General features: G+C 59.6%; 3 protein-coding genes across 7 annotated transcripts; 1 reads left to right on the top strand and 2 right to left on the bottom strand.

The window, feature by feature from the left end:
* Positions 1 to 139: 139 nt before the first annotated feature.
* VPS37C (VPS37C subunit of ESCRT-I) lies at positions 140 to 5265 on the bottom strand. Of its 2 annotated transcripts, XM_055721866.1 has the most exons (6): positions 5198 to 5265; positions 4172 to 4280; positions 3195 to 3310; positions 2946 to 3117; positions 2474 to 2556; positions 140 to 2224 (listed from the first exon to the last, which is right to left on the bottom strand). In XM_055721866.1, exons 3-6 carry the CDS (start codon positions 3285 to 3287, stop codon positions 1478 to 1480), a joined length of 1095 nt encoding a protein of 364 aa, XP_055577841.1. In that variant the 5' UTR covers positions 3288 to 3310; positions 4172 to 4280; positions 5198 to 5265; the 3' UTR covers positions 140 to 1477. The 2 variants fall into 2 exon arrangements, with proteins under 2 accessions (XP_055577841.1, XP_055577842.1); XM_055721867.1 differs by lacking the exon at positions 4172 to 4280 and having other exon boundaries at positions 5198 to 5253.
* Positions 5266 to 14268: 9003 nt separating this feature from the next.
* LOC102059794 (pepsin A-like) lies at positions 14269 to 17093 on the top strand. The gene is made up of 9 exons (XM_005438303.3): positions 14269 to 14386; positions 14665 to 14812; positions 15179 to 15296; positions 15517 to 15635; positions 15721 to 15920; positions 16140 to 16256; positions 16345 to 16483; positions 16647 to 16739; positions 16827 to 17093. Exons 1-9 carry the CDS (start codon positions 14331 to 14333, stop codon positions 16974 to 16976), a joined length of 1140 nt encoding a protein of 379 aa, XP_005438360.1. The 5' UTR covers positions 14269 to 14330; the 3' UTR covers positions 16977 to 17093.
* Positions 17094 to 18104: 1011 nt separating this feature from the next.
* VWCE (von Willebrand factor C and EGF domains) lies at positions 18105 to 24864 on the bottom strand. Of its 4 annotated transcripts, none has more exons than XM_055721839.1 (20): positions 24569 to 24861; positions 23880 to 23974; positions 23711 to 23800; positions 23356 to 23484; positions 23152 to 23268; positions 22968 to 23084; positions 22627 to 22755; positions 22209 to 22534; positions 22042 to 22135; positions 21896 to 21978; positions 21622 to 21709; positions 21383 to 21468; positions 21108 to 21225; positions 20564 to 20629; positions 20255 to 20351; positions 19996 to 20098; positions 19721 to 19811; positions 19539 to 19621; positions 19191 to 19281; positions 18105 to 19008 (listed from the first exon to the last, which is right to left on the bottom strand). In XM_055721839.1, the coding sequence occupies exons 1-20, from the start codon at positions 24676 to 24678 to the stop codon at positions 18605 to 18607; spliced, it is 2517 nt and encodes an 838-aa protein (XP_055577814.1). In that variant the 5' UTR covers positions 24679 to 24861; the 3' UTR covers positions 18105 to 18604. The 4 variants fall into 4 exon arrangements, 2 of the variants coding, with proteins under 2 accessions (XP_055577814.1, XP_055577813.1); XM_055721838.1 differs by having other exon boundaries at positions 19996 to 20078; positions 20544 to 20629; positions 24569 to 24860; XR_008734098.1 differs by lacking the exon at positions 18105 to 19008 and having other exon boundaries at positions 19197 to 19281; positions 19721 to 19915; positions 19996 to 20078; positions 20544 to 20629; positions 24569 to 24863.
* Between the last annotated feature and the right edge of the window lie 1336 nt (positions 24865 to 26200).

Below are 26200 nucleotides of genomic sequence, written 5' to 3'. Positions count from 1 at the left end.
TGCGAGAGGGTGAAGGGCTTTATTGACCAGATCAAGAGGAAGCTGGCGTGAGGACGCCAGGAGGGCATAAAAAGATCAATAGCAAGTGTCAGTTGGATGCCCTGTCATTTCCGAAAGCAACCACTGCTGTGACCCCACGTGCAATTAATCAAGTTTTATTACTGTAATTAACCACAGCTATGGAATTGTTTCCATCAAACCCCACAAGCACTTGCCTTGTTCTAGTCCATTAGTAATCTTTCCTTATAAATAACTTACAGGGATACAGGCAGGATTCGTAGGATAAAGTGCTGAGCAAAGCAAATCCCATTTCCATTAATATTAACTTGTCGTTCCCTCCCATACCTAGTGTTTCCTGAGAAGGGGGATATGAGGCAGGCTGGAGCCAGTAGCCCCCCTGAACACATGCCCCGTGTCCCCGGAGAGGTCGAGGCTACAGGAGGCTGCTGCGCCTGTGTTTCAGAGCTGGGCAGGATGCACTGACTCCTGCTCCTCCTTGTCACCTAAGACACGTAACTCCAGAGCAGCAACAGCCCCGGACACTGTGCCGGCCCTGTTTACTTCGAAAGTACAGATAATATCTGCACACTGAGCATGGGGGAGCTACCAGAGCCGCCTGGCCCTCGGTGAGCCAGCACACAGCTGGCACAGGCTGGGAACGGCTCCTGTGCTGGATAAAAGCAGCAGCGGTAAAGAGGTTTTTGCTCCCCAGTGAGGTGGGAGCACCCAAACCCCCCAGAGCTGGGTGCAGCCTGTTTTGGAGCACGCTGGTACTCACTGCGCAGGCAGAGGCAGCGCTGGGGGAAGCCTGACCTCGCAGCCGGCTAGGAAGGGCTCAAGCAGCACTGGTGTGGAAGCTGTCCCTAGCACCAGCATAAAAACACAGACAAATCTCAAGGCCTGGCACACCAGAGGGGCAAGCTAGCTGCTTCTCCCTGCTACTATTTGTTACAAACCGCCTACAAGCCAGGCTGGCTCTACCTCTCACTTCCAGGAAGGCCCTTGGAAAGCAGTGAGTATTTTGTGTCAGAAATACTGTCAGAGATTCCCACCGTGTCTTTTGAACACCTGTGAAAAGGCTTAGAATTATGATACTACACAAGGCAAACGACAGGCACAGGTGGAGCGGTCTCTCGCCCACCCACACACGCTCACACACACACGGAAGAGGAGGGGTACCATCAGTGCACATCGTTCCGTGTACCCCAGCCAAACACCTAGATGACTACCTGGCTTTCACAGCAGAGCCTGGACGAGCCGATTTGGAAGCAGCCACTTCAGCCCACCAGCCATCATCACAAATTGAACCTAAAGAGGGGCAGCGGCAGCCTGTCTGACCCCCCGGAGCTGCTGCTGTCTCTTATCCTGCATAATGCTTTCGCACTGATGGGTCAAAGAGCAATGCTCTGTTTGCTCTTCTTCCTTAGTCCACAAAAAGAGGAGGGAGCAGCAAAGGATGCTCCCCAGGAGTCCTGATTTAGTAACCAGGCCAAGCAGGGTGCCGAGGGTTTGGAGGTGGGGGGTACCCAAAGGTGGGGGGCAGTGCAGGAGGATAGGGGGGCTGCGGAGGGATTGGAAAGCTAGGGAGAGGCGGCTGGGTCGGGTAGGGGCACTGCGGTCTCTCAGCCCCAGGGGGAAGGTAGGGAGGGTAGCCGGGTCTGGGTGGTGGCGGAGAGGGGTGAGAGCCAGGGAACGGTGGGGGCTGAGGCGGGCCTCTGGACGGAGACCAGGAATAGCTCGGCACTGGAGACGAGCCTCCCAAGGCGTGTTTGGGATACCCCGGCGTGGAGCTGGCAACAGCCTGCGCCGGTGGGTATCCGGGACCTGGAGGAGGCTTACAGGGAAACGTGGGCTGGGCGCTCGGCTGAGAGGAAGCAACGTGTCCCACGGTCACTGGGGAGCCAGAGAAAGGAGCAGGAGCAAGAGCTCCATGAGCCGTGGGGCCAGCTGGCATGTTTGGGGCTGGACTGTAGGGCAGAGGGAAGGAAGGAGCCCCTGCAGGGAAGGGCTGCGGCTTCGGCAGGTCACCGGGCCCAGGTACGTGAGGAGGTGGCTGCTGCTGAGAGTCCCTGCCGGGTTCCTGCGGTGCTTCCAACTTCCTCACTATCTCCTGCAGTTTTTCAACTCTGACCCGGCGCAAGTGAGCCAACTTTCTCATCACGGAAAACTGCTCGAGAAACGTCTCCAGGGGCACCTCGCCCTCCAAGAACTTCTCAGCCATTTTCTGGAAGAAAAGACAGACCGGGGTTCAGCACTGCACCCCTCCACCCTTCTTCCCCAAGCCCAGTTTAGGACTGAGGAGGACCATCGCATCACACACAGGCAAACAAACGGCAATCCAATTTTTTTGAGGAAGGACACCAAATTACAAAGAGATAATCCTTGATTTAAAAGATTAGGCTTGGGGCGTGTAATTACAAGTCTTTGAGGACTAATCACTTGAACTGCTAATGGATTTAAACCTTAAGCTCACCTCAGACTCCTCTTCGATTTTCTGGCTTTCCACCTGCAGCAGATCCAGCAAGGTATGAGGATGCATTGCTGCTGAAAATTTCTCTGGGGAAACAAAGAAAGCAGCGGAGCAAAACAGTAAACACAAAGCAGGGGAAAATTGTTAGCATGCAGCCCTGTTGCACTCTCACAGGAGCACCCTCCTGCCTTAGAAACTGTTGATGCAAGGAGAAAATGTGAAGAGGACAGAAGCTTAGCCACTGCTGCACTAGGAGGTTTTTGTGCCGGGACAGCATCCTTGTTCTGCCCAACCGAGTTTGACCAGGGAACAGGAGAACACAGATTTTATATGCAGCACAGTGCTTTCTGTCACCACCCTAAAGAGTTTGTCTGCTCATAGGGCCAAGGCAGGCAGAAGCAAAAGGGAAGGATGTTGCATTATCTACAGCTCACATGACTCCATCGGAAAGCGTGCAAGGTTTGCAAATGCTCACCCAGTTTCGCCTTTTGGTCTTTACACCGCTCAGCCAGCTTCTGCAGCTCTTCGTATTTTTTAGAGAGGTCGGTGCGTCCCGTCTCCAGCGGTGCCTGGAACTTCAGGTTCTGCTCAGCTAAGCTCCGGTTGGCGGCCAGGGACATCTCCCTTTCCAGCTGCAGCTCCTGAACCTGTGGAAGGAGAGGCGACAGTCAGCGCGGGCGAGGTGCTCACGAAGCCCAGGCTGCGTCACGCCATCTGTGCATACCTCCTGGGACTCCAGGGCCAGGCGCTCGATCTCCTCTGCATTTTCCTGCAGCTCCTGGAGCTCCTCCACCGTCCGGTTTCTCAGGGTGTCCATCCTTCCAGAGAAGCTGCAGACTCCTAGGACAGGGAAAGGAAGTCAAATAAAGACAAGGTTTTCTGAAGCCAACTGCAAACAGGCACTAATCCTATCAGGGATTTCAAACCAGCTTTGCTAAACTGCTTGGAACAGCTATGCCAGGGAGGTTCCCCTGTGCTATAAAGAATCAGCAAGACTGAGGGCAGAGTGAGAAGGGAAACAGAACAGATCTACTCGTTCCAGCTTTGGCAACTGACTTTTTTTTCCTTTTCGCAGCATAGTTGGAAGGATTACTTGTGTGTGCCAGACGGTTTTGTCAAGGAAACACCTACTCACTGCCACTCGATAGCAGGGCGACGTCACCCTGACAATCTCCAGCTGGCTCTCACTGCACCATCCCATTCCAGATTCCTGTTCTCCTGAGAAAACCTCCCAGATCTGCTCACATCTGACCGTGCCCACAGCCCACAGTTGCTGGTGGGACCCCCATCACTACCCGCGTCTTCCCGTACCTTGCCGCTGGGCTCCAATCTCATTTGATGTGTTTTCCTTTCTATCTATCTGTTTTCCTTTCTAGCTATGTGATGTCATCACTCCCCTCACTTATTGCTGCTACCCTTAGAAAACGTTAGGTGATAGCATTATTCACACACGGTGAGCTTAATCCAGTACTTCTGACCTTAAAAATCAGTGAAATATTATTAAAATCAGGGAAATAATGAATTTTCTGCACTACGTCCACAGCTCATTCCAAATAACCTGGGTTGTCTGTTAATATTTAGCAGATATCAGATGTTCGTGTCACAGGTTCTAAGAGGTGGGATGCTATAATGTGGGAATACGCTAAAAAACAGGTGAGAAACACCAGAACAGTGCACTCCCAGAGAGGGAAAGGGACATACCAAACGGGCAACAGGGATTTCACTGTCGTCCTAATTGCTCGTGGCTCTTCTACCTTTCACCCAGGTGAAACATCCCAACGATATTGCTCTGGGAATGTTGCGTCAGCCTCTGCACGTAACACAGAACGACAAGGTAAGGCTCAGGGTTACCAAATCTCTTCATCCAAGATCCAGCCAAACCTGTCCAAGTAACAGCTATGTAAAAGCTGGGAAATCAGGTCCCCTACTACGTATGTATGCAACTTCACTGCTCTGCAATCAGATATAAACTTAGGGGGTTTCTTTTTGTTATTGAGGCTCACATAGCGTAAAAAGGAAAAAGTAGGAACAGCGACAAATGGAAAGCTCAGTCCCTGCAGCCGTGTGGGTGTGCAGCTCATGAATGGTTTGTGGGAAGCGTCCGAACGGCCCCCAGGAAGGTGGAGGCAAAGAGGTGGGCACTGCCCTGGCTCTGGCCTCACAGCTCTCCCCGGTTTTTCACAGCGTTCCGGTAAAGACACAGCCAGTGAGGTAACACTTCGCCCCTCCGAGGGGCAACGTACAGCCCCCCGTGGCTCTGAAAGGCCGGGGGCACTGATGAGGGGCTGCCATACCCTGGTCCCCGCCTCGGTGCTTTGTCCCGGTTAGGGCAAGCCGCCTCGGCCCCTGGGGTGCCTGCCCAAGGCCTCCCCGTGCCGCACCCCGGGGCAGCGCAGAGCGAGGCCTGCCCGGGGCCGCGCTCCAACCGGGACACGGCGGAGCCTGCTCCTCCAGCGCCGAGCCAGCCCTGGGGCACGAGGGGGAACAACAACCGGCAGGCCGCGGCCCACGGAGCGGGCGGGGCGGGGCGTCCCCCGCGGCCGCGGCTCCCGGTTTGAGGCCCGAGCGAGGCCCCCCCCGCCCGGCTGTCCCGGCGGTTAACGACTGTCATCGCCCATCGGAGAAGCCACGAACGCCGGAGGCAGCGGCGGGCCGGGCCCACCTCCTCTCGCAAGACACGAGGGGCCGGCCTCGTTACCGGCTCCGCCGCCCCCGCCCGGGACTCACCGCCGCGCAACCGGAGCCCTCCCTCCGCCGCACTTCCGGCTTCCGGCTCGGGAGCGGAAGTGGGCGGTGCCACGGCGAGGCTGGGGCGGGGGGGTGGAGCGGCGCCCCTCCGCGGCGGGGAGGGGGCGGCCAGTGGTACATCCCGCCGCCGCCATCTTGTGGCGGTGCAGGCTTGGGGTTCGTCTCGGGGCCAGGTCTGTCTGGAGAGGCCGTATCTTATAACTACCGTGTCTTTTTTTAATAAATGTTTTATATTTTAATAAATATGATGGTTTTTTCCTGCCGGTGTAGCTCTCCTCGAGCTGTGGCCAGCTTCACCCTTTACATCCTACGTGTTTGTGTCATTCAGGGCCTACCCCGACACTGCGGCACCTGCTGCCTCCCTTGTACCCCGCTCTAGTTTTATGCCTTCCTGGAAGAGCTGTCAGCCTGCTAAATTGTTTTGTGTTGTTATTGGTGCGTCCTGACTCTGGTCTTCAGCACCATAGCAACTGACCTGGGTATGGCCGGCTGAGCACTGCAAGCGCCAGGTGTGTCAGCTTCTCCTGCCAGCCCAGGGATGGTAAAGTAGGTAAAGTAGGGGCTGTGCCTCCCAGTGAGCACATGTCCCCCCAGTCACCCTGCCTGCCGGCGGGGCCATCACAGTTTGGAGTGGTGAGGGCAGCCCTGCAGCTCTGTCGATGCAAAGTCTCCACGTGAGCCCTGAGCAGCAGCTGCTGCGTGGACACTTTTGTCTTCAGCTCATTCAAAGAAGCAGAAAGCCAGAGAGACACAGACAAAGATCAGGCGAGATTAATCATTATGACAAGAGTTAAAAGGAGAGCATTACAGCAAAGCTTAGCATCACATACCGAGCAGGCAGCTGGTTGAAATTCAGGCGTAGCGGGTTTGGGTTGGATTTACGGTGAGGTTTGAAGCAGTTTCTGCCTTGTCATGACCTCATCAGCGCCTTGCAGCCAGGGCCTCCCACGCAGGCAGCCTCCTCCCCGCAGTCCATGTTTTGCGGAGGTCTAACAGCAAGGAGAACCACTGCAAAAATCATGTTGTTCTCTGCAGATCATCTCATGCTGAGTAGCAGCTGGTGTTACAGGCCCTTGAACGCCTGTTGTTTTGGGTGAGTTGGAATTCTGTTGGCTGTGATCCTGGTCAGTCCAGCCCTGTGAGAAATGAAAATTAAATTAAAACTTCCTTGACAAGTAAAGGGATGGAGGCAAAGGGAGCACAAAGAGAGGTAAGTGGCAGAGGTGGAGATGGGGGATAGGAGTTGATGGAAGTGCAGGAGAGAGGACAAGAGAAGCAGAGGAGGTGAGATAATGGATACTAAGTGCTTAGCTGCAGGCTGAGACATCGCTGCAGCAAGGCAGTATGCACAGACCTCAGCAATGTGCCAAAAATTCATAGAACAGCATTTTTTTCAGGTGGCATAACTGGAACCAAGAGATAAAAGCAAATCCCTCTTGAATGCCTGTGTTAGCTCTTCCTTGCCTGAAACAGGAAAGTCCCTGAGCAACATGAGACAGAGGAAGCTCTGATGCTGTCACCTTCCACATGAAGCGAGCCTCTGCTTTTCCACCCCTATTTCTGCATTCCTGCAGATGTGAGCAAGGCTAAGGATTGCCTTAGGGTGGGGAAAAGCTCTGTGTTGCCAGATGAGGCATGCTGGAGTTGCTGAGGGGAGAGGAACATGAAGGAGACTGCGGACGGCTGGGCAAGGTCACCCAGCTGTTACAGAAGTGCTGTGATCCAGGCACCTCTTGTCCCTGCTGGAGACACACACACACCACGTGAGGCCTGTTGACTGCTGTATAATAAATATAAGTCATATGAATTCTAATAGGTACCCTATGGTTTAATCAAGGACAATTTGTTTGTAGTGCAGCTGATAACCAGGTCAAAACCCAATGTTCTTGCAAGAAAAGGGACTTGACTTTCCAAAGGGAGATCGATATTTTTCAAGGCTTGTTTGAGAAGCGGTCTCTGCAGATGTGGAAGGGCTGCAGCACATCTAGTTAACAATTTACATTAAACTGTAAGGACTGAGTAGAGGATAAACTACATTGTTTTCAAATTTGTCCATTGCAATGAAGGGAGAAACCAAAAAGTATCCAGTTAAGTGATAAAGTGGTACCCAGCAATCAGAAATGCGATCAATAAGTGTTTCCTGGTGAATGCCGAAGGTTGGGCCCATTATCTGTTCACTAGCATCCTTAATTTGTGTAAGAGATGGTTTCAACTGCTCATTACGATCCGTCATGCAGTTACTTTACCAGGTGAAAGACTCAAAAGCCGATATCCGATACACATCATGAGCGAAAGCAACTGAAAACGGGTAAGTATTCAAATAACAACAAATACCAAGGTTCAAGTGTGCTTACCAGCTGAGCTGTTGTGGATCAACAGAGCACTTCTGGCTTAGGATGAAGCTGGCAGAAAGGAGTAAAACACTTTGGTAAGGAGCGTTGAGCTCAGAGCCAGGTTCTGCAGCAGCTTAGGTCAGTTTAAAGCCTTGACTACCCTGAGGAAATGAAGCTGTAATTCAGAAAGTGTTTTGGAGCGAAATGGAAACTTTCCGGAGTCTGCTATCGATGCAGGACCTCATTAGTGCAGCTGATGTTTGCAGCTCCTTGGGTTCCAAAGTGGAGGGCAGCAGTGTAAGGTTAGGGAGCAAATTAACACACTGTGAAAGGTTAAAAAAACCCCAACCCTCATGTGCAAAGTTGATATCAGCAATCCCTCAGATTTCACCTTTTGTTTATTATCTGGCCAAGTTCATTTGTGGTTTTGGTTGAATGTCCCTGTTGAGCCAAGGAGTCAAATGGAATTTGGAGCGTTTCCCAATAGAAGGGGGAAAAAAAGAAAAAAGATAGTGCTGTTCTTTTCTTTCTTTTAATGTGATGCTGTTTGTTTTCAAGGCAGTGGCTGTGTTCCTCAACGGGGAAGGATTCAGACAGCAGAAGAGCCTTTCTCAGAATCCTGCCCATCTTTTAATTGGCGGTTTGTCAGAAAGCACCACTGCTCACCGCTCTTCTCAGCACCATGTCACAGACATACCTCTGGCCATCCGTTGGCTCACCGCTGCTCGCCTCGCGCACCAGCAAGCCGCAATCAAACCAGTTCCCTTTCTGCACTTGCCCTTGTACAGCTAGGAAGCTTTGTGGTCCATGTGGTCCAGCCACTATCTAGGCAGCCCAGTCGGAGAATTAGCGTTCGCTGATTTAGTGACCACAGACCAAAGCCACCAAAGGTGTTAGTCCCTGTCCAGGGTCACCCACAGCAGGTGGCAAGAGCTGGCCTGACCACCCAGAGGTCCTCACCCAGCAAAAGCCCACCCACCACCAGCTCAGCAAGAATCAGCCTACATCTCGGGGGGGCTCCTTGGTAGCTTAAATATTCTTACGTCAAAAATCGTAGGGTTTTGATACCTCAGAAGCATCAGACCATGCCTCCCTCCTCTGTGTGCCTTTCATCTGATGGTTCTGATAAAGCACCTGTGTGACGTATGATTATGCCTTTATGGAAGGGACAGGAAAGACCAGAAACAGGGACTGGAAAACAACTTTGCTTCTTTTATCTGCAGTTACTAAGATAAGGTATATCTCAAATGGGATTTTTTTAAGGCTGAGCTTTTCAAGCCTGCACAGATAAAGTTAAGGCAGTTCCTAAGCTTTGTCAGCAAAGTCCTTTGCCATATACAAAGCCTGAAAATTCCAATAGGATCCTGTTTGGCCCAGGGGGCAATGGCAGTTTAAATGCATCCCTGGAGTACTGCATTCAGCTCTGGAGCCCCTAGCACGGACCTGTTGGAGCGGGCCTGTAGGAGGCCACACAGATGGTCAGAGGCTGGAGCACCTCTGCTGTGGGGACAGGCTGAGGGAGCTGGGGCTGGTCACCTGGAGCAGAGAAGGCTCCAGGGAGACCTTCCAGCACCTGCCAGTACATAAAGGGGGGCTACAGGAAAGCTGGGGAGGGTTTTTTGACAAGGACATGTGGTGACAGGGCAAAGGGGGATGGTTTTAAGCTGACAGAGGGTGGATTTAGATTAGATATTGGCAATAAATTCTTTCCTGTGAGGGTGGCGAGGCGCTGGCCCAGGCTGCCCAGAGCAGCTGTGGGTGCCCCATCCCTGGCAGTGCTCAGGGCCAGGCTGGACGGGGCTGGGAGCAGCCTGGGCTGGTAGGAGGTCAGCACCTGACTCTTCTGCCTTTGCATTCACCCACAACCACTTCAGGCACCAGCTGTCCTCCACCCAGCCACCCACCAGCCCATCTGGTGCTGCTGGGTGCTTTATTTTACTGCTCATTACAAATCATTTAACACTTCTGCATAGTCCAAGCTCATCGTGAGCCCAGGTAGAGCCTTTGCACTCAGGGACTCAGATCCTTGGACGTGGAAACAACAGATGTTAACATCTTACATTTCTCTGGACACAAGCATAACTCTTTGGGGATTTGATTGAGCAGGAATCCTAACCCAGCCACAGCTGCATCAGGAACAGGCAAACCAGAACTAAAAGCCTCCAGCTCCATCCCTCCAGCTGGGCTTGCCTGCTTTTGGAGAACACGGCAGGGATCTCCGCATCGCGTGGTGCCCTCTGCCGCCGAGCAGAGCTGCAACAGAGCGGCCACCCTTGGTCACCCCGCACACCCCGGCACCCATCCTGCGCTCCGCTGTGTGCCGCAGGTGCTGCCTGCTCCCTGCCCTCCCCTCAGCCCAGTGGCGAGGAAGCAGCGTTGTGTTTCCAGCTCTTTGCAGCTTGGTTTTGAGTTTTCTCAGGATTCCCTGCTCCCTTTGGGGACACGGGGCAGACTCTTCCAGCATCCGGCATGTCTCATTCCCTCCATTTCTCTACCAAGGTTGGGAAACGTCCAGGTCAGCAGCCAGACCACCGGCCTGAGTGTGGCTTCTTTTTGTGCTGCACCCTCTTCGGTGGCATCCCTGTCCCCAGCATCACTGCCTCTGGAGCCATCCCAGTCTTCTACAACACTATGAACTGTTCGTGCTGCCGATTTCTCCCTCCCATCCCAGGGCGTGAGGCTGGAAGGGCGTTAAGTGATAGATGGGTCACCCCACATCTACCTCCAAACTCCAGGTGTCTGAGGTTCCCCGGAGGGTTCCTAAAACCACAATAATAAAAACTGAGGAGAGCCTGGGTGGAAAGGGCTCGGAAAAGAGGTGCAGCCATGGAGTCACGCTGTCACCAGCACACAGGGGCTCGGTGCAACAGGACAGGGATGCAATCCAGCCATCCTGCCAGGCAGCTCCCTTCAGCTGCCTCATTGCGGTGGACCTGCCCTGGGGGATCAAGGACAAGAGCCAGGTCCTGAAGGGAAAGGACCCTCATCCCTGGAGCCATCAGCGTGAGCCACTATCAATTCCAGCCCAGGAACGACTAAGCCTGTATGTTTCCCAGCAAAATCCTTCCCCTAGGAATCAGCCATCAAGACTGATGGGAACGACGATGCCTGGTCCGTGTGGTGTGCAGCACCCAGGGCAGGGGCTGGCTGACCCACCGTTACGCCTTCCCTCTAGTCACCAAACACACTTCAGGGGTTCTCATCTAAGGAAGCGTTTCTGTAGCCCTAACAGGAAGTCACTTTGCCCCCTAAAAGTGCTTTTTTCCCCCATCCTTCCACATTTCTTTTGTTCTTGACTTTAAAAGTGGAAAGTATTTGCTCTGAGATTTTTCTGATGTTGAATTCCACAACTTCTTCGTTCTGTGTATAATACCATGTTCAAAAATCAATCTTTCTCCAGAAAGAGGGCTGCCCTGAGAGCACAGGTTAGTTCCTGCCTTCTGTGCCCAGGGAGGTTTATGTTATGTCCGAGTGTTTTGTTTGGCAACAAAAAGAATTAAATCAATAAACAGCTCTCGAGCAACTTGTAATTTTCATTTCCTCTAATGCTCTGGCAAAAAAAAGCACAAAACTTTGCAGCCCCAGAAGCAAGGGAGACCAGGTTGCGGTGAGGTATGACAGTGAGCCCAGACTTCAGGCCCCAAAGCCCAAATTGCTCCAGAGGAAGAATTTAGCACTTGAAATGCTACTGCCCTTCAGTTTTCCATTAATTAGAGAAGTTTCTCTGCCCGTTACCAAAACTGATGTGGGACAAGCGGCAGCACAGGACACCTTTGACGCAGGTCACCCCACCCTGAACGGCTGCGTTCTGAACGAGCATCCCAGCTAACCCCTTTCCCATGGATAGAGGAGAGCCCACCCCAGCATCACGAGGACCCCCATCCCTGCCCAAGGAGAGGGGCACTTACCACCCTGCTCCCCCACCGCCTTGCTCCTCTCCCTGCTGTGGGGCTGGAGCAAGGACCGTTGCCACCTGCCAGCAGGACTTCTCTCTCCATCACAGGCTGTCCAACGTGGGAGCCGCACGCCTGTGGCTACTAGGTTTTTGGAGCTCCAGCCACCACCCCCTACAACCCCCACCAGCTCCCGTGGGCCTCCTACGGTGTCACCTGCCCTGGCATGGAGCATGTGCCGAGCCCAGCAGCTCCTGGGCAGCCTCCCCGGAGCCAACCCCAGGTCTCAGCTCTTGGAGGGCAGATGGGTGGGAAGGCGCGAGCTTCAGCAGCTTGCCAAACTGCCCCCCGAAAGCACCGCAGGGGCACAGGGCTCTGCCTCCTACCAGCACCACGGTGCCAGGAAGCTTGCAAAGGGCTCCTAGCATGAGGCATTCGAGTAAGAGCTGGACAAACCAGCCAGCCCCAGCTCTGAATCTCCCGTATATACCAAGAGGATTTGCAGCAGCTGTTCCTAATATCTGCAGCAGCCTGGGCTAATCACCCTGAGCCCTCTGCTTGCTGTTCCCCGGGCAGTGAAACTCCCTGTGTGCTGTGGAGAAAGAGGCTTTGCCCGGCAGGAGCAGCCTCTTCCCTGCATGCAGATGCCCGGTGTGTTGGGGAAAGAAATGCAACCGAAGAGCCCCTGGGAGCAGTCCCAAGGCAGGGGGCTGCAGCAGCTTTCTTGCCCAGGGATGCATCCTCAAGCGCTCTGCTCTGATAACCTTCTACATATGGATGTTTTCCACATGTAGCACAGCCAGGATGCGTTTGCAGCGAACCAGCCCCTCTGCTAGAGCTGCTCCTTATCTGAGCTTACATTTATCAAAACACGCTGCTGCCTCGCACGGGGTTGGGGGAGTGAAGCACAGAGTAGATGCTCTTGTCTAATCTCTGATTTTCTTTGTGTTTCACAGCTACCTGCAGGCACAGACTGGTTCCCGAAGCCAGTGGGGAACACGATGCCAAGGCTCCACGCAGGGTTTTCAGGCTGTGACCTCCTGCCAGGTCCAGACTTTCCATTTTGGGGGTCAGCCAAGACCTTGTCCTCTCCAAACCCCCATGCCCAAACTGAACGCATCACACCTTCCTTTTTGCTCAGGGAGAATAAGGTATGTCATCCCTTTTCTCTCACTATCACCCATCAGATCCAACGAGGTTTTCATTCGTTTCATTCTCCTGCTGTAATTTAGCATCTCTCCTCAATTCTTTTACAATTCAGAGCTGGGGTGGAACTGGTGCAGAGGGAGGGAAGCTGGCTCCGGCCTGTATGGTGCCTCTGGGCAGGCTGGTCCCCAGCTCATCGGTGCAGGGTCTGCCTTTGTTTTCCTGCAGCACAAGGTGACCGTGTCAGCAGCCACATCTCAGGCACGTGGTGCTGTGACGGAGGCCGGCACGCCTGGTCCAGCAGCGGGCGCCTCTGACGCAGCCCAGTGCGGGCGACCTTGGCATTGTTCAACCAACAGCATCCTGATCCTGAACTGGTTTTTCCCCTTAGCTGGTCCCAGTTTCACCCCTGAGCTGGTCCCAGTTCTGCAGGCAGCCTTGGGACATGTGGAGGTGCATGGAGTCCCAGCATAAGGAAAACACGGACCTGTTGGAGCGGGCCTGTAGGAGGCCACACAGATGGTCAGAGACTGGAGCACCTCTGCTGTGGGGACAGGCTGAGGGAGCTGGGGCTGGTCACCTGGAGCAGAGAAGGCTCCAGGGAGACCTTCCAGCACCTGCCAGTACATAAAGGGGGGCTACAGGAAAGCTGGGGAGGGGCTTTTGACAAGGACATGTGGTGACAGGACAAAGGGGGATATTTTTAAGCTGACAGAGGGTGGATTTAGATTAGATATTGGCAATAAATTCTTTCCTGTGAGGGTGGCGAGGTGCTGGCACAGGCTGCCCAGAGCAGCTGTGGGTGCCCCATCCCTGGCAGTGCTCAGGGCCAGGCTGGACGGGGCTGGGAGCAGCCTGGGCTGGCGGAAGGTGATTGGAACTAGATGATCCTTAAGGTCCCTTCCAACCCAAACCATTCTGTGATTCTATGATCTGTAACAGATGAAGCTGGTGAGGAACAACTGTGTTTTCCCATTGGATGTAGGTATAAGATTAAGCAAATTTACCCCGGTGTCGTTACCCAGCCCCTGGCACTGGTGTTTGGTGGAGCCCCTGGTGCAAACCTGTGTCTACCGCAGGGTTACGCCAGCCCAGTCGCATCCCGAAGCCGGGGCTCAGCTGCTACCCATGGGTGGGCACCTGAAGGCAGCCTGGGGTGCTCAGGGCAGCAGTGAGGGGCTGAGGAGGACCAGAGGACCCTGAAGAACTGGTGCTCCTGTGCCAGCTCCACCCTGACAAACCCCTGCAGACAGAAACTCTGCTCTATGCAGTGGGGCAAGGGACTGGGGGCTTGTATTGCAGCCCCAGCCAGCCAGAGCCGACTGGAAAATAAATGCTTTTATCTAATGGTACATGATTTACGCTGCGGTTCCTCAGCCGCAGAGGTGTTGTTGGTGCGTGCAATGCATGAGTGGTTAGATGGGGGGGAAATGCCCAGAAATGGCTGCAGCCAGCCCTGCGTCCCCCTCAGCAGCCCCCCTGGCCCCCAGCGCCTCCCAGTCACAGTGTTTGACCCTAGCAAAGATGGAGAGCCCTCAGCTTGACCTTCCCCCCCCCCGCCCCCAGCCCCCCCCAGCCATCTTGGTTAAGGGCATTGTGATAACAGCCCCCGGAGCCGTTTGCCTTTCTTATCGGGGCGCTGGCCAAACAACCCTGGCTGGGGATATAAGGAGCCAGGCTGGGACCGGTGGCATGCTCAGTGTGTCTCTCCACTTCAGCTGCTAGCTGCTAGTGGCCACCATGAAGCTGCTCCTGCTCTTCGCCTTGGTGGCCCTGTCCCAGTGCCATGTCCATAGGTGAGCACCAGGGGCTTGGGATGCCCACGCAGCCACCGCGGTCCCGTGGACTCCTGGCACCCATACCGGGGAAGGTGTGAGGGGCAGCGTGCAGCAGGGATGGGGGGACAGCCGGCAGCACCCCCAGCTATTGCTGTGGCCCAGGCTCCCCACAGCGAGGATGGACCCCCGCTCCCACAGGAGGGGATGAGGGCGAGCACACAGCGGGGGTACCTGCAGCCCCCCGAGGCACATCCCTGCCTGGCTCCTGGTGACGGATCGGCTCCCCTTTCCCCCAGGGTCTCTCTGAAGAAGATGAAGTCCCTGCGGCAGTCCCTGAAGGAACATGGCTTGCTGGACCGCTACCTGAAGCAGCACCCCTACAACCTGGCCACCAAGTACTTCCCCAGCGACACCTCCGCCGAGCCCCTGCAGAACTACATGGACGTGAGCATGGCAGGATGGAGGGGCTGGCACCAGCAGGGCCCCTTCCCCATTTCCCCTAACCCCTTACCCGTCCTGCTAGCCCCTTACCTGTCCCTCTAACCATTCACCAATTCCCCTAGCCCATTACCCAATCTCACTAGCCCCTTACCGATCCTTCCAATACCTTACCCAGTCCCTTAACCCCTCATCCATCCCACTAGCCCCTTACCCAGTCCGCTAACCCATTAACTCATTCCACTAGCCCCTTACCCATTCCCCTAACCTGTTGCCCATCCCATTAGCCCCTTACCTGTCCCACTAGCCCATTACCCATCCTGCTAGCCCCTTACCCATCCCACTAATCCCTTACCCATCGCTCTTTGACAGAATGAGTACTACGGCACCATCTCCATCGGTACTCCAGGCCAAGAGTTCACCGTTATCTTTGACACTGGCTCCTCCAACCTGTGGGTGCCCTCGGTGTACTGCTCCAGCATGGCGTGCAGTAGGTGTCCGGCAGCTGCTGGGCAAGGGCTGAAGGCAGGGGAAGCCCCAGGCTTGGCCAGCCCCCTGCCCTGCCTGGCTCTGGGATCCCCTGGGAAGACTGGGAGCCAAGGATGGCTCTGCCCTGCCTCTCCCAAAGGATGTTTGGGGAGGCACTGGAGCGGCAGCCTTGGTCCCTGAGGGCAGGATGGACTGTGACAGTCTCTCTCCCGTACCTACAGGCAACCACAACCGCTTCAACCCAGCGGAGTCCTCCACCTACGTCGGCACCAATGAAAGCGTCGACATCGTCTATGGCACTGGCAGCATGACTGGCGTCCTGGGCTATGACACCGTCACCGTAAGGCGGGGTGCATCCCATGGGAGTGGGAACACTGGTGCGCCACCTGCCCAAACCAAGCCCCTCTCCCTCTCTCCCTGACCAGGTTGCAAGCATTGAGGTTGTCAACCAGATCTTCGGGCTGACTGAGACCGAGCCAGGAGATTTCTTCTACTACAGCCCCTTCGATGGTATCCTGGGTCTGGCTTTCCCAAGCATCGCCTCCTCCGGGGCCACCCCCGTCTTTGACAACATGATGAGCGAAGGCCTGGTGGCCAAGGACCTCTTCTCTGTCTACCTCAGCAGGTAAGCCCTGACTGGAGCTGCCCAGCCCTTGCCGAGGGTTTTCGCCGATTTCCCTCCCACCGGGGCTGGCTCCGGCACTGTTCCCCGGTAGCATGACACCTTGTGGCTCTCGGGGGACACAGCTCACGGGCACCGATGGAGAAGGGTGGCAGCAAATCCCCCTCAGCGACGGTGCTGCTAGTGGGATGGGACCCCCACCTGACAGCTCCCCCCTTGCAGGGATGGGCAGAGCGGCAGCTTCGTCCTCTTCGGCGCCATTGACCCCTACTACACCACCAACGGCATCAGCTGGATCCCCCTCTCCGCTGAAACCTACTGGCAGATCACCATGGACAGGTAGTCCCGCCACAGCCCCCCGGCTTGGTAGCTCCCTTTGCCCCCTTATCCTGCACCCGGGAGGCTCACCCTGTACCCCTCCCCCCAGTGTCTCCATCGGCGGGGAGACCGCTGCCTGCCCCTCTGGCTGCCAGGCCATCGTGGACACGGGCACCTCGCTGCTGGCCGTGCCCTCCACAGCCCTCAACAACATCCTTAGCGTCCTCGGTGCCAGCTCCAACGGCGAGGTGAGGACCCAGGGGAGCGTGCAGGGCTTTGGGGACCTTTGGGGCTCTGCGGGGTGCCCAGCCGGACCCTGGGGCTGCTGCATGGTGCACTGTCGCTCCCCGGCACATGTAGTCCCTCCTGGGGTGGCCGCTGACCCCCACCTGTCACTGTGTCCCCCTCCAGGTCAGCTGCAGCGCTGTCAGCAGTCTGCCCGACATCGTCTTCAACATCAACGGCGAAGCCTTCCCTGTGCCAGCCAGCGCCTACGTGATACAGGTGAGCATCCCACTGGGGAGGGGACTGGGGGGGCTCGGGGGAAGTCCGGCAGCTGGTAACCACTGTCCACCATGTCTTCGGTCACAGAGCGAGGGGACCTGCATCCTCGGTTTACAAGGCATGAATCTTCCCTCCCAATCGGGTGAGCTCTGGATCCTGGGGGATGTCTTCATCCGCGAGTACTACGTCATCTTCAACAGGGCCAACAACATGGTGGGGCTGTCCCCCCTGTCCTGAGCACGCCTCCATCTTGGGGACAGGGAGAGGCTGCCCTAGCGTCCCCAGCTTGGTGGCTGGCAGGGCTGACCTTTGCCCCGCGCTCGCATCCCCTTTTGCCGTGACCACTGAGTCCAATAAAACCGTAGAAAAGCCCCGCTGTGCCGTGTCTCTCTGGGGAGGGCTGGCTGGGCTACCCTGGTGCTGCCACTGTGTCTTTGGGCACGCACACCGGTGGGTGGGTGGGTGGGTGGGCAGGTGGGGTGCCAGCCTCACCCCACAGGCAGAGGCACCCCCTGCCTGCACCCTGGTGATGCCCTGGGCCTCATGGCTGCGCAGACACCCCCGATGCCTGGGCAGACCTGGGGCTGGAGGTGGCCATGGCCACTAAGAGCCACAACTGCCCAGGGCAGAGCCGTGCCACCAACCAGACACCTGGGCAGGCTTTACTGGGGTGCCCAGCGCTCCTCATAGTGGCTGGGGCATGGCTCCATGCAGCCCCACGGAAAGGCGGGCGCCCAGGGGCACTGCCTTCCCTCCCCACCACACCAGGGGCCTGCCATGAGGTGGCTGTGGCTGCTGGGGCTGGTGGTGGCTGAGCGGGATGGGGAAGGTGGGGGGGACCACAAGGGACTAGGGGGGGAGCACAGCTGCGGCTCTGCCCCTCCCAGCATCTGATACCCGCTTTTGGGGCCGGGGGACAGTGCCTGCTGCGGTGCCAGGTCCCATCCTGGTGCTGGGAGTGCTTTGTGCTGCTAAGCACCATCTCTCCTTGCAGGGCACCACCTGGCTAAACCTGTGTGATACCCCTGGGAGACACAGTCCTCTCTTTTCAGCATCTCCCCGCACAGAGCCCTTTTGCAGGGGCAGCACCAGCCTCAGCACCTCGGAAACATTCCTCAGGACCAAGCACTTTGCTCGGGTCAAGCCCCTGGAAAGTCTCAGCAAACCCCTCACCCCAGCCATGCTCCTGTCACTGGGGCAGGACATGTCCCTCCCGTACCCAAACCCTGCTCAGGGGGGCTGAACACCTCTGGCATTGCCCTTGTCATCCTGGGGGGCTACTCACCCCAAAGCCCCCCCAAGGGAAAGCCCCGTGGCTGGGTTCAGTGTGTGGGTGGGTGCAAACAGGAGTATTGAGACGGGGCATAAATACCAGGGTGACTTTATTGGTGGCAGGGAGGGCAGCTCGCCCCCTCCCCATGCCAGGAGTAGCACCCACCCCAGGGTGGTGCAGCTGGGGGCTGGCTCGGGGCACCCCAGCCCGGCCAGGAGCATCTCCCAGCCCCACATCCTGCAGCCAGAGAGCCAGGGAGGTGGGGGACGGGGGGGAGCAACTGGTTGTGCCCCATAGTCCTACCTCATTGGGGTGGTGAGGGGCTTGGGAACCCCCCCATCCTGGGGCAGATGGGGATTGTGCAGCCTCTGCCCAAGAGAGGCAGCACTCGTGGGAGTGGGGATGCACCCATGGGAGCAGGGATGCTGTTGCCCACCCTGTCTGCTTGGCGCCCCCTCCCCAGCCACCCACCATCCCGGGGGCCTGGTGGGCCAGGCCTGCTGGTCCTGCAGACCCCCTCCTCCTCTATCCTACTCCTCCTCTTCATCCTCCTCCTGCTCATACCATGCCGGGCACACATGGCACCTGGGCCCTAAGGAGCCACATGGCCACCGGGGCTGTCCCCACTGGCTGGTGGTGCGGCAGAGGGGTCTGTGTCCCCAGGGAGTCCCCGAGCTTTGGAGCTCAAGCTGGGGCTGCCTGTGGGAGCTGGGGGGGCTGCAGTCTCAGAGGGGGTGGTGGGCGGCAGAGTGACTGCCGATGGGTTCCCAGAGGGGCTCAGTGTGCTTGGAGGGGGCTCGCCAGCCCCTGTGCTCCCCAGAGAGGGGCCGTAAGGGGCTGTGTTGCGGAGCAGGAGCTGGGCCAGGCGGTGGCGGGGGGGCTGGGTTGATGCAGGGGGGCTGGGTTGATGTGGGGTGCCAGCGGGCGAGTCCTGGTGGGTTGGGGACAGGGATGGGGACGGGTCGCTGCTCTGCAGTGGGAGCCGAGCATCTGTGGCTAACAGAGAGATACCTGTGGTTAGCACCTGCCTCTCCCTCCGGGGCCCTCCAGCCTGTGCGGGGGGGCACCCAACCACCCTGGGGTGCCACAGCACGGCCATGTCCCACAGGACTGGGGGGTCCCAAGCCAGACCCTGCCACCCTGCCACCGGCATCTCGGAGCCCGGGCATCCCCATTACCTTGGCAGGGCGGGCAGCAGGCGGCGGGCAGCGCGGCGGGCTCTGCGCAGGAGCGGGGACACAGCCTCTTCTCGCAGCTCACCTCCCCGAGCTGGCAGCGAGGGGCGAAGGTGGGGGTCAGCCATCCCCACCCTCCCCTCTGCTACCAGCATGGGCACCCCATGGCACGGGCATGGGCACCCCATGGGCACCCTGTGGGCATGGGCACCACATGGACACCCCGTGGGCACCCTGTGGGCTCGGGCACCCTGTGGGGCACCCCATGGACGTGGGGAACCCCATGGGCATGGGCACCACGTGGACACAGGCACCCTGTGGGCATGGGCACCCCACAGACACCCCGCTCACCTGGCAGGTACAGCGGGTGCAGGGCTGTCCCTCGGGGGTGAAGGTCTGGCCGTTCACCACCTTTCTACCCTGGTAGTTGCAGTCTGGGGAGAGTGAGGCAGTGCTCAGCGCATGGTGGGGGGCTCACCAGGCGGGGGGATGGGGACCCCTGCTCCCCGCCCCACCCTGTTCCAGGCTCCTACCATTACAGACGGGGCAGCACTCGCCCTCGGGGTGGAAGGGGTAGGTGCAGAAGATGGCACAGTCCATGGGCGAGCAGGCCACCGAGCCCAGCTGCGAGAGACGGGAGAGATGCACGAGGGCTGGGTGTTAGCACCCGCTGGGCTGGGCTGGGCTGGGGGAAAAGGGGCAGCCCCGAAATGCCCGGGAGCTTTTTCCTGCAACGGAGGAAAAAACTGGGGCTCAGCCCACGGGGCAGGAGCCAAAAACATCTCGCGGTCCCCGGCACAGCCCTCACCAGGCAAATACAGCTGAGACAAGGATCCAGGACGGAGGGGAAGGTCTCATTGTTGTAGAAGATCCTTCCCATGTAGGTACAGCCTGCAGAGAGGAGAGGGGCACTTGTGGTGCCCAGGTGGCTCTGGGACCCCCGGGAGACCTCTCTGCTTAAGCCCAGCCTTGCTGGGTCTGGTCCTGCCTCAGGCTGTGGGCAGGGGACACAGAGGGGCCGCAGTGGAGACAGCACCCCTCCAACAAGCACCCACGGCCCCCCTCACCTGCCGAGCAGTCGGGGCAGCACTGCCCAGGGATGCGGATGGGGTAGGGACAGGTCTCCACGCAGTCTGTCCGCTTGCAGCTGACCGAGCCGTCTGCCTGCAGGGGAGAAGCACTTGCCAGAGACCGTGGGCTGCCCAGCACCGCAGGGTTTAAAGCCCACGAAGCCGGGGAGCTGCTGGGGACCACGGCCACGAGCAGCCTGGCATCCCAAGGGAAGGAGGGGAACAGGAGCCGTGCGCCGGGGCAGGGGCAGGTAGGAGGAGTGAAGCAGAGCAGGTTCTCATTCACCTGGCAGATGCATAACTCACAGGGATCGCCCGGAGACCAGATCTGTCCGATGGGAAATTCCACCCCGTTGTCATCCACGAAGCAACCTGGGGGAGTACATGGCGGGGGATGTGGGCACCCCCAGCCCATCTGCCTCCCGGTGTGTGTGCGCTGCTGGACGCTTGTGCAGTGCCCATCCTCTGCCCACTCCCCACCTCCAAACCCCATGGCTGTGTAGCCCCCCGTGCCCTGCCAGGCCCTGTGCACCCCCACATCCACCTCCCCCACTTTCTTCTGCCCTCCCTGTCCCTGGCTGTCCCCCACATCCCACCCTCCCTGTGCACAGACATTCCCAACCTCCCACCCTCCCTGTCACCAAGTGCCCCCCACATCCCACCCTCCCCACATGTCCCCTACATCCTGTCCTCGCTGTCCCCCCCACCCCACTCCTCCTGTCCCCAGGCATCCCCCACATCCCACCCTCCCCATCAACAAGTGTTCCCCACATCCCATCTCCCCTGTCCCCAGCTGTCCCGCTGCAATCCCACCCTGCCTGTCCCCAGGTGCCCCTCAGCGAGGGCTCACCGGCGGGGGCCGGGGGGTCCCGGCAGGTGAAGCAGCATTGCCCAGGGCCCAGGTGCCGCTGGTGCTGTGGGCAGTCCAGCACGGGGCAGGGGGCAAAGGAGCACTCCACCTCGCCACCCTGGGGACATGGGGACAAGTCATCCAGCTGGGCCCAGCCCTGTGCTTACCCATCCCGCCTCAGCCCCGAGCAAAGGCTGGATCCCCCCAGCAGGATGGTGTGGGGAATCCTCGGGGACCTCCAGCCCCAGGGTCCCCCCAGCCCCGCCGGGACCCACCCGGCAGACGCAGGTGGTGCAGTCATCCCCATCCAGGCTGAACCGGGCACCGTGAGCGTACGTGCGGCCCCGAAAACTGCACTTTGCTGGGGAGGAGAGAGGCAGCAGGGCCAGGACTGGGGTCAGGGAGTGAAGCATGGCTTCTGCTGAACCCCCACCCCAAACCTCCATCCCCAGGAGAGCCCTGGGCTCCCCCTGCCCCACGCGCCTCAAGGGTTGGGGGTCCTGGGGGGACCCACCGGGCTGGCAGGAGCAGCAGTCGGCTGGTGAGGTGCTGGGGCAGGAGCCCGGGGGGCACTCGGGGGAGATACAGGAGATGTTGCCAGCCTGCAGAGGAGAGCGTGAGGCTGTCACGGGGCAGCCAAGGGGCAACGTGCCCCTTCCCCGCCATGGGGGGACAGCGCCAGGACATCACCTGCCACAGCGCATCCCTCTCCATTGCCCTGGAGGCACATGGCTGAGGGGGGATGCAGGGGGATGCTCCCATCCCCATCCCAGCCGTCCAGGGCTTACCAGGCAGACGCAGACAGTGCAGTTCCCATCGGATGGGGAGAAGACGTCGCCCTCGGCCCGGGCCACCCCCTCGTGCAGGCAGCCTGCAAGGCAGGCGGGTCAGGGGGGGCCGCCCCAGGCAGTGGGCTGGAGGGGCCAGGGCTCACCTGTGCAGCTGGGGCAGCAGCCCCCCGCTGGAGCGGGCAGCGGGTGGGAGCAGGTCACAGGGCAGCTCACAGCCTCACAGAGCACTTGTCCCCCCTGCAAGGGACATGCCAGCTCAGCCCAGCGGCTGGTGTGGTGGGGAGAGGGGTGGGGAGGAGGGGGAGCTTACCTGGCAGGCACAGCTCCGACACCCCGGCTCTGTCCAGCGAGCGCCAAGCTCCCAGGTGGCCCCGCGGTACCAGCAGCGAGGGGCTGATGGGGAGGAGGTACCGGGGGCTCCCATGGCATGCAGGGATGCCTCGGTGGCCAGGGATGCTGGGGCAGGAGAAGGTGAAGGGAGTTGGGTCCCAGGAGCTGCGGCAGGGAGGTGAGGCGAGGGGGAGCCCCTGGGGACCAGGAGCGATCCCCCTGAGCCGGGAGGGAGCAGGACGAGGGTGGGTGGATGCTGCAGGGACTGCAGGATGGGCGATGGGGCCAGGATGGATTTGGGATAGCCTAGGAAGAAAGGAACAGACATGACTTCGGTTAGCAGGGAGCTGGGAGCATCCTGCTCTGCTCCCCTGCCCTGGTCCAGAGGAGAGGGATACCTTCACAGGAGACCCTGTCACCACTGAGCCGGTACCCAGGGCGGCAGGAGCAGAGATAGCTGCCCAGGGTGTTGTGGCAGGTGTGCTGGCAGGCTCGGCGCTCTCCTGGCCACCGGCATTCGTTGACATCTGGGGGACAAGGGGACTTGCCAGTGCCCAGGCAGGAGGTGCTGCGCCCCGGGAAATGGCTCAGGAGGGAGCTCGGAGCACCGAGCTGTCCCCTGAATCTTTGCCCTTGTAAGGATGAGGACAAGGTGACAGCACCGTGCCAATGGGCTCAATGGCCACCTCGGTCCCCTGGGCTTCGTGGCACAGGAAGAGGGGGCCGGTGTGGCGCTCACCCACGCAGGAGTGCCGGTTCCCGTGGAGGTGGTAGCCAGGCCGGCAGGAGCAGCGGTAGCTGCCGATGCTGTTCTTGCAGCGGTGCTGGCACGGTGTGGCCAGGCACTCGTCCGTATCTGGGGGGCAGAGGCTGAGGGTCAGCAGCCCCGGCTGACCCCCGCGTGCCCCCTGGCCCCCACGCACCCTGGCAGCTGTGGCGGTCGGCAGAGAGCTGCATGCCAGGGCCACACTCGCAGACGAAGCCACCCTCGGTGTTGACGCAGAGACCCTCGCAAGCAGCGCTCAGGCACTCATTGATGTCTGGGAACAAGAGGGCAGAGCTGGAGATGGGGGCGCCGCCACCACCGGCACCCCTTGTCCCTCCGGGACCTCCCCATCCCGGCTCACCGGTGCAGCGGACGCCGTTAGCCGTCTCCACCATGGAGAAGCCGAGGGGGCAGACACGGGCCACCTCCTGGCACCCACCATGGTTACAGGAGAGGTCACAGCCGTACTCCCCACACGTCCCCGTCGGCTCTGAAACAGGGACAGGGAGACCACAGGGCACCAATGCCACCCCAGCCCAGCACTGTGGCACCCACTCCCCAGATCCCGCAGGGACTGCCCTGGGAGCAACCCTACCCCTGCCAGACACAGGGACTGCACTGGGGGATGCTGCAGGGAAAGGTGACAAGGAGCAATGTGCCCTGCCAGGAGAACGCAGGGATCTGGGGCTTTGGCACGACTGGGAGCAGACGGGTACCTGGGCAGGTGATGCCCTGTTCTCCATCCGGACATGAGCAGAGGTTGGGGGCGATGCACAAGCCGCTGCCACAGCCGAAGGAGCAGAGCGCTGCGGGGAGCAGGGACAGGCAGCAGTCAGGAAGGCAGGGACCCCCATCCGACCCCGTGCCCCCACAGCCCATACTCACGCAGGGTGCACTGCCCGCTGCCCGGGGACAGCATCCACCCGGGACAACATCCGCTGCCGAAGCCCGAGAAGCAGACGTGGGGCCCCACGCGGCGCCTGCAGGATGGTGGACAGACCAGAGGCTGAGGCCACCCTGCCCCGAGCCCCCAGGGCAGAGAGCAAAGGTCCCGGGGGAGCTCCTCCAGCCAGCGGGAAGCCCTCTGCCCCGGGAACGCGGGGCCAGAGGACACACAGGAGCAGTCACTGCGTGCCCATGGCCACCCTGTCCCAGGCAGCAAAGCATGGCATGGAGCAGGGGTGGGGGAGTGAACTGGGGGGCAAACCAGGGTGCAGTAGGACCCCAGTGCCAGGTGGGACAGAGGAAGGGGACTGTGCCCCGGCCAGCCCCAACACCCCAGCACGTGGTGACAGGGAGAAACATCCCCCAGCAGGACACAGGGAGCAGGATACAGGGAGAAGGTTGGGGATGCGGGGAGCAGGACCCCTGCGAGGGTCACGTTCCCCTGGTCCCAGCCACCCCCAGGCAGAGGGAGGGGTGCATGGGGTGCCAGCCCCTCTGGCTGGAACTGGAGGCATGGCCGGAGCCCCGAAGGCAGCCGAGAGGATGGATGGCCGGAGCTGGGCACGGCACGCTGCCATCCCCAGGTGTAGCTGAGAGAGGGAGAAGGAAAAGAGGGGGGACCCGGCTACCTCTCCACGGCAAAGCTGGCTGGCTTCTTCCTCCCGGGGTACACCCTGCCCTGGCTGCCCGGGAAGAACAGGGACACACAGGCAGCCTGGAAGAACAGCTCGACCAACATGACAGGCGGCTGCGGCCGGCGGCACGCTCCCAGTGCCTGCCTTCCTGCCTGCCTTCCTCCTGCCTCGGCGGCACGGGCGCCTACCGCATGCTGGCCCTTGGCCCTGCTCCTCCTCCCGCCCGCCGGGCCGGGAACAATGCGGGGGGTGGGGGGAGGCGAGAGCGGGGAGCGCTGCAGGGGGGAAAACCATCGGCACCCAGCCCTCCACCCACCCACCCACCCACCCCGGCGCGGGGGGACGCGTGGGCCTGGGGATGCTCGCCCCAAGGCTGGCTTGCTTGGCCAGGGTGAGCGGCTCCATCCCAGCCGTCAGCGTGGTGGCGACAGGGCAGGGAAGGGGGTCCCCAAGGCGGTGGGAAGCAGCAGCGAAAGCGTCCCCCCTTCTTTCCTTTCCCACATCTGGCAAAGCTCCGGCATGGCCTCTCCCCACCCCTCCTCCTCCTCCTGGCGGCACTGGGCTGCCTTCCCAGCCCTGCACAGGGACCCACCAAAGAGGAGCACGCAGCAGATAAAGGGGCCAAAGTGGAGCCGGGGCAGTGGGGTGCGCCCAGCCGGGAGAGGGGTGCAGGATGCTGCGGGACACCCACGCAGCAGTGTCACCCCGCTCTGAGGCTCAGGGTCACCCCCCAGCCAAACCCCCCGCCCAGCCCCGCAGCACTGCCCGGGCGAGGGGCTGAAGCGAAGGTCGCAGGCAGGTAAATGATTTATAGCAGGGAGCAAAGGGCTCCGGCCACCGCTTTGCGCAGAGGCACGGTCAATACCCGCAGCCTCACCGCAGGGGGACAGACCTGCTGCCTCCAGCTCCCCAGCCAGTGTGGATTTCCCCCAAAACTCCATTCCTGCCCAAGGGTTGGGGTCACCCAGCCCAGCCCCAGCACCACCCTCCCCCTACATGCTTAGAAATTACAATTACAGGGTGCTGGGTGCGGGGCACACACCAGTTCTAGGGGTGCAGGACCCCCAGTGCAGCCGCAGCTCAAGGGGAGCAAGGAAACCCCTGCCCTTGGGGGATGCAACCCCGGCCCCCGGCTCGGGCAGGCAGCTGCGCAAACACGGCTGGAGCGTGGCCAGCAGCACGGGATCAACACCCGGCCCTGCCCCGGCCAGCAGTGCTTCTAACCCGGCCGGGGAGGCTTGTTTGCAACAGGAAAAAAAAAAACCAAAACTGGCCGAGAAAGGGGAGGCTGCCAGCATCGCGTCAGCACCAGCATCCCCAGTTTGGGTGGGGAAGGATGGTGCATGCAGGAGCGGCACGGAGCCAGGCCTGCCAGCCTCCACAGGCTGGTGTGCACCCCAGGACCCCCCAGTTTAGTGAGGAGGCTGAGGAAGCAAGGGGCGCCGGGCAGGCAAGGGCAGAGCCCAACCACCCCAGCTCATACAAACGCCACCTGCTCGAGCACATGCTCCAGACCTTTCGCCGAGGGTCACAGCCGGCTTCCCCCCGTCCTGCACCTCTGGGCAGGGACATGCCCAAAGAGCTTCCTCCCGGTGACCTCCTCAAGGAAACCAGGGCTGCCCAGCT

The sequence above is a fragment of the Falco cherrug genome, chromosome 10, assembly GCF_023634085.1.
Source record: "Falco cherrug isolate bFalChe1 chromosome 10, bFalChe1.pri, whole genome shotgun sequence".
In the NCBI taxonomy this organism is placed as follows: Eukaryota; Metazoa; Chordata; class Aves; order Falconiformes; family Falconidae; genus Falco; species Falco cherrug.
The sequence above is the reverse complement of the archived record's forward strand: the minus strand, read 5'-3'. Positions and strand labels throughout refer to the sequence as shown.

Coding starts and splice junctions, on each gene's coding strand:
- VPS37C (XM_055721866.1), bottom strand. CDS start 3,287: ATGGACACCCTGAGAAACCGGACGGTGGAGGAGCTCCAGGAGCTGCAG. Junction 3,118..3,194: donor TGGCCCTGGAGTCCCAGGAG/GTATGCACAGAT, acceptor CTCCTTCCACAG/GTTCAGGAGCTGCAGCTGGA. Junction 2,557..2,945: donor AGACCAAAAGGCGAAACTGG/GTGAGCATTTGC, acceptor TTGTTTCCCCAG/AGAAATTTTCAGCAGCAATG.
- LOC102059794 (XM_005438303.3), top strand. CDS start 14,331: ATGAAGCTGCTCCTGCTCTTCGCCTTGGTGGCCCTGTCCCAGTGCCAT. Junction 15,636..15,720: donor TGGGCTATGACACCGTCACC/GTAAGGCGGGGT, acceptor CTCCCTGACCAG/GTTGCAAGCATTGAGGTTGT. Junction 16,484..16,646: donor GTGCCAGCTCCAACGGCGAG/GTGAGGACCCAG, acceptor GTCCCCCTCCAG/GTCAGCTGCAGCGCTGTCAG.
- VWCE (XM_055721839.1), bottom strand. CDS start 24,678: ATGTTGGTCGAGCTGTTCTTCCAGGCTGCCTGTGTGTCCCTGTTCTTC. Junction 22,136..22,208: donor GTCGGAGCTGTGCCTGCCAG/GTAAGCTCCCCC, acceptor TGTCCCTTGCAG/GGGGGACAAGTGCTCTGTGA. Junction 20,352..20,563: donor CTGGTCTCCGGGCGATCCCT/GTGAGTTATGCA, acceptor TCTCCCCTGCAG/GCAGACGGCTCGGTCAGCTG.